The sequence below is a fragment of the Drosophila hydei genome, unplaced genomic scaffold, assembly GCF_003285905.1.
Source record: "Drosophila hydei strain 15085-1641.00,03,60 unplaced genomic scaffold, DhydRS2 tig00008114-arrow-pilon, whole genome shotgun sequence".
Lineage (NCBI taxonomy): Eukaryota > Metazoa > Arthropoda > Insecta > Diptera > Drosophilidae > Drosophila > Drosophila hydei.
In genome coordinates, this window is record NW_022045827.1 from 10,742,944 (window position 1) to 10,755,043 (window position 12,100).

A 12,100-nucleotide genomic window follows, 5' to 3' on the forward strand; every position below is an offset into this window, starting at 1 on the left:
TTTTTTATGGCGCTCGCAGCATCAATCAGAAATATTTATAGTTGCCTGAAAATGCCAACTTGACTGATTTATTGGCCATGCCGCAGCCTTCATATTAACGCCAAATGTTTGTGGTCCTGATTTATGTTCGATTGACAATTGCGAATCAAGCAAAAGTATCGCCAGAGAAGCTACGTTTGCCAATACCACGTTGTTCTGCTGTTGTGTCTATAAAAATGTTAAGGATTTTAATTAACTGAAATTGTGCGTGTCAAGGGTGGGAGGGGGCAGGGGCGGTGCATTTTAATTAGCTATGCTTGCCATAAATAATGCCATTAAAACAATATGTGTTAAAGTTTTTATGTCTTTGGACTGGCATACGAAGCAGTGAATATTGCATATGAATATAGTGAATGATAAATGAATATAATTAAACAAATTCGCCAAAAATATATGACAGCTTTATGCTTTTTCTGGTTTGCCTGGAAAATTTGTATTTAGATAGAAGTCAAAGATAAGACAAATATTTGCATCAATAAGAAAAACTGATTCTATGAAGCGTACCCTAAGAGCTCTCAAGGATTTCTAGTGGCATATATTATACTCTCCATGGGCTCCTTAAAAGGGTTTGGGAATGTGCATAGCTCTACAAAACTCAACTAGACTAGACTACAGAAAACTTCCAGCTATTAACAGCCTAAGCTTCAAAGCTCTATCACAGATGATCATATTTTGAAATAATAAATAATAAAACAACAAAGAACAAGGAACTAGGAGTAACAGACTGTACAATACCCCTTCTCTTTGCTTTAAAAATAACCTGACTAAATATCACATTATATGCATATATTAAGAAATTTATTCATAGTCATATATCTCTTAAGAAGACCCCACAGCTTATAGCTCTTTTTCTGAAGAATATCAACTGGAATCGAACTGTTTGGTGATCTTAGTTCATAGTCATTTGACACGCCCACAAAAGGCCTATATATACGTTTTTTACAATCTTTTAAGAAGGTGAGCTGCAACTGATCTGATAAATTTGCATGTTTATAGATTTAAGTCTGTAGAGGATACCAGTTTACGACGCCTTGCCACGAACCTAAAAGGCATAGCCATAGAATCCTGATATATTCATCTGGTAATACAATTCACAAATATATATTAAGTATTCCAAGTCAGTAGATTCAGTTCTGAGTTTATGTTTTAAGAGTCTTGGTAATTATTGACCTGACTCGCTGCATAGGCTGTATCCAAAAGCTCTAAGCACTCTATAAACCAATCTCTAGCTCCATTATTATCAAAATGCTTTTTGCATATATTCAGTCAACAGTCATAAGAACAACAATCTCAGACTCAATCATAAGAAAAAGTAGTAAAAACAATGTTTATGCTTTATGAACATTCGCACTCATTGCTTTAATGTGAAAATAATCAATTTGAAAAGAAGAGAGAAGCGAGGAGAAAGAAGAGCGGAGAGTTGCCGTTGCTTTGAGAGTGCTGCCCACAGAGTTTGTGGTTTTAATGGCCATGTGCTGTGGGTGGAGGTAATAAATCCGTGTTAAGTGCACACTTAATGATCCTCAGCGCGTTTGTCGTGACTCAAAGTTGTCCGGCGTTTGGATCGAGTGCTTCCGTTTGGGGCGCATGCGCGACGCGTGGGATCCCCAAGGCAGTCGATCGTAAATATCACAATTTGTTGCTGAAGCTGCGCTTTGTTTTAAGTTGCCAAATGCCATAAATTTGTATCAGCAACTCGGCCAAGTGGGCGTCAGCCAGGCTAATTGACTGCGCTGCTATATGGAAACACACATAAGACATATATGCATAGCTCATGGCTCCCAAATGTTAAGGATAGCATCGCACTTCGCACCTTCAAGCGGGAGAGTCGCATGAAAAGTTCTAATTAAATAAACACCGAATGCCATTGAGGCTGCTCGCCGTGTCCTAAGGTTTAACGAGCCCATAAAATTACAAATTTAACGAGCTCAGCCATCATTTGACAATAAACAAGCGTCTCGAGTCCGGGGCCCGGGGCCAGGTGAGCAGGCGTGACAGATTTGTCGTACCGTCAGATTGCAGTTGCACCTCATTGTTGACCCGACTTGTCAGATGTCAAAACTGTTGACGGTCGTAAATGAATCAGCCGAGAGCGAGCGAACGAGAGGCAGCATCCAGCATCCCAGTGGAGGCTATCATCAAAGTGGCTTTTATTGTTCTTTAATTGTTGAACTGTGTTCCTTCATATGCGTCCATAAAACTTAATTTTATGTGAGAGCATAAAGCCATTGTGCGAGAGAGAGAGAGAGAGAGAGTCTGAGAGGGAGAGGGGGGAGACTTGTGGCAAGCCATTTCGTATAGTCCAAGGGACCCGCTGTTTTTAGTGTGAAAATCACTTAAGCGCGTTTACCGAAATTTACGACTCTAATGACGACTACAAACATTTCCGTTTTACGATCCATCCGCTATGCTGCGAGGTACCGTTTAAATGATTTAAGACCATTAGAAATATGTTAAAAATCTGCAGATAATGACCATCCATACAGCTGCTATGAATATATTTGGATTTTGGTGCACTTTACAGCGCTGAGTAAATAGAGTACGAAATAGAACTGGAATTATTTATATTTATTGCTTAATAATACTAGGCAAATATTTTATTTAATAATTTCTTAGAGTTATATGCGACTTTAAAAAGATTTAAAAATAACGAAAAGAGTTAAAATTTCAATTTTAATAAATTTCTTGTATTTATCTATAAAATACTCTTCTACATAAATATCTCTGTGCTTTAAAGTCGCCTTCGGAGTAGGCCTTGTTAAGCATTGCATTTTCTAAATCCTATAAATCTCCTACCTAAATACACTTCCACGTATATATCTATAAATATGTATATATCAATTGCAACAGCCTCATTGCCTTACCTTAACTTTAGATCTGACAATAATACTTAGCTCATGTTATTCACTTTGAATTGCTCAGTAAATTCCTGTTTCAGCTTAGGCCATATCTCGCTCTCCTCGATTGCCGACACAAATTTTGCATTTATTGGGAAATTAAATAGATTTCCGCTCGTGTCTTAAATATTTAGTGGCTGGGATACAAAAAACTCATATCATATTTATGATCAAAAAGCGACTAGAAAGAGAGAGAAAAGGAGAAAGATGGGAGAGCGGGTAGACAGGGAAATGCAATCAGAACACTAAATCTGATGTACGCAGCTAATTGCGCATAGATTACCAGATGCATGAGCGATATTAAACGCCGCCCAATGCCATGTCGGCTGGGGCTTGTTCCCTGGACGACGATCGAGTCGAACGACAGCTCAATGAGAAATTGCGACAGAGACAACTCTATTTGGCGGTATTGCCAGGCATTGCCAGGCCCGCAACGTTTGCTTATTTATTTCGAATTGACCCATTTGGTAATATTCATAATTTAAGTGCGCACGAAAGCCGCCGCAACAGCGCCAACAACAACAGCAACAAGAACAGCGACGACGACGATAACAACAACGACGTCGTCGCTGCCAAAGAGCCGCATAAATTCTCGCGCCCCACACTAAAGCTGGAAGCTTGGAGTTTGGAGCTAACTGAGATCAGGATCAGTTGGTGCGGCCGCCATTTGAGTTTATTTGCGATCGCTGCGCTGTCATAAGTTGCCGCCAAATTGTTGCATTGTACCTGCTGCGAGCGGCGCTGCCAGCCGGTCTCAATCCACTCTCAGTTCCAACTCTCGGCTTAGCTTGTAACTCAGAAATCATTAAAAAGTGCGAGATACTTTATGAATTCGTCGTGGGCCGCGAACAGACAGTGCTACGATCGCCTTTGCCTGGACCTGGACCTGCGACTGCGACTGGGACCGGGACTGGCGTGAAATATGCACATAAAATGTAACTGCGAAGATCCTCGCCTCGAATGCAAATCCAAACTAGCCTCCACTCCATCCCACCCCAATCCCAGTTCGCGCTGAGTTATTGTTAACGATTTGCAGTTAATTCCTGTTCATAACTTCTCAGTTCGATTTCACGGTCGGTCTCTTATTGACTTTATTTTGAATGCTAATGGCTCGATCAGTCCATCAATGACATATTGTCAGTTGATCGCTTGCGAATTGCTCACAAATTGTTATTTGGTCGGCGAGCTGCATTTACCTTTGCTTGAAATCCAAAAAAAAATGCTTAAACAACATATGGATTTGCTTCTTTAAATCATATTATTGTTATAGATCTAGAGATCTGTTTTAATCTAGAGAACAGAGTTTGGCTCGCTAAGATAGATTAACTGATCTTCCAGCTAATGCTTGGAAGACTTCTAGCTTAATTCTGTATACATTTATATTTATATATATATATATATATATATATATATATATATATATATATTTGAGTTTATTTATATATATGTATATTTGATTTCTATAGATCCAAAAGCCTCTGAAATATTCGAAATGCAGCGATCTGAGTAGCCTAAAGATCCTTCTAAAGTGCAAACCAAGTTACTATGATATTTAGCTAATATATAGTTAAGAAACGAATTTTGATTAATTCCATTATGATATATTTCATAAAAAGTAATCAAAATGTAATATGAACTTGAGCCTGGAGCTTTTATGTATCCGACTTGAGTATTGGTTGTGTGTAAAGGACTTTATCGAACAGTTCTTAAAAGTTGATCTATTATGTTTACCCAAGCCTAAGGAAAGTATAATCGTTAACAAGTTTTTCAGGTCCAACAGTTTCGCCTCTGAGTTCAGCTTGGATTTACTTGCAAAGGTTTATGAATGTGGCACTAAAAGTAGAGAAAGTATGAAAGTAACAATGTCATATAGTAATAGTAATTTATATACCAAAACAAGCAAAAGGCTCTCAGTCGCTTCTGTAGATATAGCAAGAATTCTAAGTCTAAATACTCCACACTATCAGAGCTCACAACTCAAAATGAATTTGGTTAGTCTTGGCATAATCAGGCTCATTCCATTTAGCACAGTCAGCACTACAAGTCTAGCTATTCTCATCAGCAAAAACACTTTCCTTTCACTCATAATCTCAAGTCGAAACTTTATGAATATTCATTCATGTTAGCAATTCCAACTGCGCCGTTGCCGTTGCCGTTGCCGTTGCCGTTGCCTTTGTCGATCGTTTCGAAAAACAAAAATTATTTTCATCATTATGAAATGAATGCAATCGATTTGCATATTTTCTTTTACGACCTCGAGTAATTTAGCAATGCAGAATTTATTATTATTTCATTTCTTGATTTCTCTCTCCATCAGCTGCAAGGCGGCTTTTGTGGCTGTTTTATTGTCGCAACTGTCTCCCTCTCTCACGCTCTCTCTCTCTCTCTCTCTCTCTCTCTCTGTATGTGCCTCTCGCCAGTGACTGCTGGCCGATCCATGTGTCATTTGCTTTGGCTGTGGCCATAATGATGCCAGACAGTTTGCTTGTTTACCTGGCCCGGGATCTGGCGGCCAAGTATCTGTGGCTGGATCAGTCATCAGCTTTATGTGGCATATAATTTTTTTATTTGGTTCGTTCATAAGAGCGTCGTTAAATTTTTGATGACGTTCGTCAAGTTGCAGTTGTCGTTGCGCCTGTTGATTCCTGCTCGCTCACAGCTTCCGCAGCATCTCAAGCTCAATTTTATATGCACTCTTAACGTGCTCTCCCATAAAACTGCACATTTTATGATATTTAGTTATTAAGTTCGATCATTTCAGGGGTTGACCTTATTTAAAATATATTCCTTAGGTAGATGTCATTCAAATTTTATTTATATTATACAGTTTATAAATGTTGAAGAGAAAATTATTTAAAATATATTTTTAAATTTTTTAATTATATATATATATATGTGTGTGTGTGTGTGCGCATCTATTTTTATATATATTTGTGCAGATAGAAACAATAATCTTTGACAAAGCAGCTCGTCTATGGGTGGGGGTATCTCTTAGTCGAGCGCTTCCGACTAGAGCACTCTTCATTTTCATTTGTTTGCAATTAAATAATATATTTAAATTTGTGTGTTTTAATGTTATTTGCTATTAAAGCGTATAGACTTCAAAGCCTTTTTTATCTTAGCCTATTAGTTTTAATTGATATAAGTATTATAAGATATATACTACGTAAGTGTAAATTCCATGAAATTATACTAAGTCTTATAGAAACATATGCTTGTAAAATATATGATCAATCCTGTCAACTACTAGTTAAATATTTGACTTGTGGATCTTATATGAAACACCATCTCAAATAAATTATTTTATGTAGCTCGAGTGACAATCTGTGCCTTGAGAAAATCTGTCCAGCCAGTATGAAAGAAAGGAACATTTTATTAAAGACCAAGTTAAGTTACCAATGTTACTATTATAAAGAGGCATTACTTCTTTTATTTAAATAGCTATTTCATAAAAGATAATAAAATTCATACAATTTGTAGAATTATTTCATTGAAATGCACTAAGAAATTCAAGGTTCATAAATGTGAATCACTCAGTATAAAAATCTCTGAACAGAGTTTTCATGAAACTGCAATTTCTAAAAACTTTATATATAGTTCTTAACATTTAACCCTAAGTAAAGCCAATTCAAGACAAGTACAAAGAACAATGAAACTCGTAGAAGGCTGTGAAATTCGTTTGGCATTAGAATTGACATTGCCAAGCAAAAGCCATTCGCTCTTCTCAACTTGCTGCAGTTAGTTCAGAGCTAATAAAATTGTAATTTTCAATTTTTCATTTAATCGAATCAATTAATTTGATTGTGAGCATGAATTCACGTCGACGTTGGCGCGATGAAAGTCCGGAGGAGGTGGAGCCCATGGAAGTGAGTGGGCGTCCGAGTAAGTTTGCGCGTCGCACGGATCACAAGGAGGTCATGGGCACCATTGAGAATCTGATGGTGAAGCTGAGCGACTACAACAGCGCCACGGTGCAGGGCCGCATCGAGGACTTGAGCTACTATGTTACGGACACGCTGCACATCTACAAATGGGATATACTGAGGATTTTGATTGAGTGCGTCGTAAAGTATCCGATGCAGAGCGGTGCCTATGCCACCTTCGTGGGCCTGGTCAATGTGCGGGACTACGAGTTCGGTGGCGAGTGCCTCAACTGCCTGATGCAGCAGCTGCTGAAGTCGCTGCACGAGGGCGAGTGGACGAAGGCGCAGAGCTTGGTCCTGCTGCTGGGCGATCTGGTCAATACGAACGTGTTGACTGTGGGCTCGATGCTGCAGCTACTCAACGCCTTGACCGACGTCTGCGAGGAGGAGGGCTCGCCCCAAAGACGTCGCGATTTCTATGCGCATTTGGTGCTCAGCGCGCTGCCGCTCATAGGACGCGAGTTGTATGAGAAGAAGGAGACGGCGCTGCAGGCGCTGCTCAAGCGTCTGCAGCTCTACATCAAGAAGGAGCGCAGCTGCACAGAGAGTGCTCGACTGCTGCGCATCTGGAGCAACAGCGATGTGCCGCAGCACGAGTATCTGGAGCTGTTGTGGCTGCAGATCATGCGCCTGCTGCGCGACAATTGGATCGAGAAGGAGCTGCTGCGTCCCTATGCCGCCTTCGATGACACCTTGAGCACCGCGCTGCAGCATCACTTGCCCGCACTGCAGCCGCCTCGTCATGAGGACGACTCGCTGGCCTATCCGCGACCCTGGCTGGTCTTTCGCCTCTTCGAAGTCAGCGACTTTCCGCCGAACATGCACATGCCGGACGAACTGGACATCGGGCGGCATGCCATCGAGGCGCACATCATGGAGACGGTGCAGCTGCATCATTTGGAGCGCAAGACCTGCGCCGAGCGCCTGATGGCCTACTGCGTGGCCAAGCCAACGCTGCCCATGGAGCACTGCATCATCGAGGTGCTCTTAGGGCAGATGCTGCAGCTGCCCATCTCGCCGCTGCTGACCATCAACTATGGCGCTCTCATCATTGAGCTCTGCAAGTTGGTGCCCGATAAATTTCCACGCGTCGTCGCCCAGGCTGCCGATATGCTCTACACGCAGCTGGAAAATATGAATGCCTCCAGCTTCGATCGGTTTGTCAACTGGTTTTCGCATCACTTGAGCAACTTTCGCTACCAGTGGAACTGGCAGGATTGGGAGAACTGCATCACTCTGCCCGAACTGCATCCCAGCAGTATGTTTGTACGCGAACTACTCAAGAAGTGTATGCGGTGGGTAATATAAATGATACGAGTTTGAGGTCGGAAATATAGACAGAAGAAGAGGGAGAGGAGGTAGAGATAGAGGGAGAGAAAGATGGAGAAAGAGAAATTTAAAGAGGAAGTGGGTTAAAGAGAGCGATAGGGTAAGGAAGACGGAGGGAGAGAGGGAGAGAGTTGGGGGCAAAGAGAAAGGGGAGGGAGGAAATTGGAGGAAGGAAGATGAAGGAAGAAAGATAGAGGAAGAAAGATAGAGGAAGAAAGATAGAGGAAGAAAGATAGAGGAAGAAAGATAGAGGAAGAAAGATAGAGGAAGGAAGATAGAGGAAGGAAGATAGAGGAAGGAAGATAGAGGAAGGAAGATAGAGGAAGGAAGATAGAGGAAGGAAGATAGAGGAAGGAAGATAGAGGAAGGAAGATAGAGGAAGGAAGATAGAGGAAGGAAGGGAGATGGAGAGAGATTGAGAGAGAGAGAGCTGGAGGTAGAGAGAGAGAGATGGGAGAGAGAGAAGAGATAGGATAAGAGATAGGCGGAGAAACGCAGGGAGAGAGCGATAGAGATGAGAGAGATAGGAGGAAAGATGAGAGAGGGGAAAGATGGAGGAGGGATGGGGGAGAGAAGAGAAAGTTGGAGGAAGGCGAAAGGAGACGAAGGGAGATAGGGGAAGATTGAGAGATATGTTAGGTAGAGATAGGGAGAGTTCTTAAAATAATTGGTACTAAGTCAAGTATAAGGCTTAGTTCTTTCTACTTAATAGGAATTATCTTAAGAGGTTTATGAATCATTATCGTTAATCAGATCACGTAAAATCGTACAAACTGAGAGCCGCAAAGCTATGCTAGGCTTATAGAGCTCCAGTTCTAGCATACATAAATATATATTTGTACATAATCTAGGCTCTAGATTCTAGATTCTAGACTCTAGACTCTGGCTTATATGTAGTGACTCGACTCGTGGCTGTTCCACAGGCTCAGCTATCACCAGCACATTGTGCAGTTGGTGCCGACGACGTTTGCGGCGATGCTGCCCGCTTCGCCAGATCCGAACTTCAAGTATATCAATGAGCTGCTCCCTGGAGCGAGGTTAGCCAAGCACCTGCTGGAAGCGGTGCGCGCCAAGTGCGCACCGGAGCTGTTGGGCGGTCTGATTGAAGCCTCCACAGAGCTGGAAGATGGGCTGAAGATCAATGTGCTGATGCATACATTCCTGCACTTGGGCTGCAAATCCTTTACGCATATCTTTTCCATATTTAACAAGTTTCAGCCCGTGTTGAAGGTGAGTTTCAATGAGCAGTAGCAGCTGGGATATCCACTCAGCCAAGCGTTTGTCCAACAGATGCTGGCCACCAGCGAGGCCAATCAGATGGCCATGCTGAACGCTTTGTTTGAGCTGTGGGCGAGCAACGAGCACATCAAGTTGGTTGTGGCCGACAAATTGATGAAAATGCATATCGTGAGCAACCATGCCATAGTGTCGTGGGTCTTCCATCCCACGCTCAAGCCGGAGTTGGTCAAGATGTACATGTGGGAGCTGCTCAACATGACCGTTAAATACACCAAGCACTATATGCGCGCCACTGAAGAGTGTCAGTTCACTGACTCGAATGTCCTGCTGCTGGAGATAGTGCAAAGCTGCATTAAAGTCCTTGCGGCGCATCAGAAAATGGAGCAGAATCTGGAGACGGATTACTGGTTCGACTGGGTCCAGGGTCGCCTGCTGGAGCTGCTCTTCAACTTTATGGATGACGGGCGCAGCATCAGCAGCAAACTGCGGCAAATCGCGCTCGAGCTGGAGGACACCAAGCGCTTGGCCAATATGTTAAATGATTACTTAAACTATGTAGCATAGGCTCAAGCTGAATTATTATGATAAAATATGTTAAATATTTTTGTATATTCTGCTAATGAATTTTAAATACTCGAGCGCTAAGATTTCTTTATTTTATTTAGCAATAATTCACAATTTTATATATTTAATTCAATATCCTTTATATGAGCAGCGAACTAATCATAAACACATCTTTGTTTCTCTGTTTGACGTTGCCCTCTCACCATGCAGAACTCTTGCCTCATGCCATACGCCCACAAGCCATTTGTATGGAACCGCTTGGGTTTGACATAAATGCCATGTTGTACAGTATGTCTATTTGGTGTTCAACTGACGCCGATGGGTTGGTTGCACAAACATGTCGAGTTAGAGCCCGCTGCTCCACAACCTTCTGCAGCCACATGTATCTGTGTGTGTATGTGTGTGTGTGTGTTATTTCGCGCTTGTGGTGCTAAATTGGGTGATAACTCCTTTTTAATGGTTAAGCTTTTGTTGTTGTAGCTGTAGCTGTTGCTGTTCTAAGTTTTATTTTTATTTGCGCCGCTAAAACTCAATTTTCGAATCAAACAACCACGCGAGGATTTCTCGTTCATATTGTCCCTGGAATTTGCCAGCCTGTCGCTTTGCTCTGTTTTCCTGATGATATGGCCTCAACAATGTTGTGTGTTGTTCTTATTTTGTTGTTGCTGCTGCTGCTGCTGCTGTTTGCTATTGGTTTTATTGTTGTTGATGGGCGCCGTTGCCGTTGCCATTGGCCGTCGACGTCCTCCTCGTCGACGTTGTCACAAATGCAAATAATGGCACAATTGTGCTTGTGCAGCTCTTAACTGCTTTTATTATTTAATTCCTCAATGTAAGTGCGCTCTATGATTGTCTATGTGCCGCTAACAACACACACGCCCACCCGCCCACTCATGTGCTACACACATTGTCGTCATTCGCATTGCCTCATGTGGCAGGGACTCGCACTTATAAAGCATTCATCTCAATCATTTATTGTTTTAAAATATTAGCTATAGAAAACAGATAAACTGATTGAATTATAAAATAAAGCAACTAAATAATAAAATGAATATATAATTAAAAAAGTAAAAAAACAAATAAAACAAAATTATATAATAAAAATTAATGTTAAAATAAAAAATTAAAAAAAAAATTTAATTAGAAAAAAAAATAAAATATATTAATATAAAAAATAATTAATAAACAACAAAATAAATACATGTAAGTAAATAATTTCTAACAATTTTCTAACAAAAAATTAACTTAAATAATTTGAATTAATTTTTTAGAAACAAAAATAAAACTCAATTATAAATCAAATTTAAAATAATAAATTTAAAAAATAAGCTTTTATTATAAATAATTTCATAGCCAATTTATAGATTTTAATTACAATTACACAAAATGTATTTTTGCTAAGCTGTTAAACTTTTTCTCTGAGTTAAAATTCAGAAAAAATTCTTTTAAAAATCGTAGCATACTTTTGAGCGTAAAATTAGGAATTCTTGAAACAAATGTTTCTTTGAGATGTATAGAGTCAACTATTACTTAAGGAAGCTTATGAATGACATGAAAGCTGCTTAAGAAATGAATGTTGAACTTAAAATATTCAAGTATATTATAAATATATAATTATTGCAATTTCTTATTGCTTAGACACTAGAGTACTCTCTATATAAGCACTTTCTAAGTATGTCATATAATATTATGAAAGCGAAACAATAGTCTAGGAGCAATATGAGTATAGAATATAATGAAAACAATATCTTTATAAATTAGAAATGTATTTATACATAATCATGCAATATTTCTTAGGTACGCCCACAATGTGTCGGCCCTAAAATCTTTATTTTTCTAGCAAATCCTATTACTAATAGTCAGATGTGTGCAGCTCGCCAGGTGTGTCTTGTCTTCACTGTGAATTTGAGTTTGGCTCTTGGCAAATAAATTGCAGGATGTGTGCAATTAGATGGCAATTAGTTGTTTAAACGCCTACAACGCACACCGAAGGCGATGTAAATATTTGTATGTGTAATAAGCAATTATCTTGAATTACAAGACACCCACGCAGACACACAGCTCCAACACACACACACAAGTGTTGTCAGGCTGCTGAAAATTAGACAG

The 12,100-nt window shown here is 40.2% G+C and overlaps 2 protein-coding genes across 2 annotated transcripts in view; both read left to right on the top strand.

The window, feature by feature from the left end:
- Positions 1 to 12,100, top strand: part of LOC111603772 (zinc finger protein 814) — a 40,434-nt gene that overhangs the window by 11,182 nt on the left and 17,152 nt on the right. The window lies entirely within an intron of this gene.
- Positions 6,665 to 10,022, top strand: LOC111603773 (nuclear cap-binding protein subunit 1-like). The gene is made up of 3 exons (XM_023321508.2): positions 6,665 to 8,154; positions 9,112 to 9,418; positions 9,479 to 10,022. The coding sequence occupies exons 1-3, from the start codon at positions 6,746 to 6,748 to the stop codon at positions 9,989 to 9,991; spliced, it is 2,229 nt and encodes a 742-aa protein (XP_023177276.2). The 5' UTR covers positions 6,665 to 6,745; the 3' UTR covers positions 9,992 to 10,022.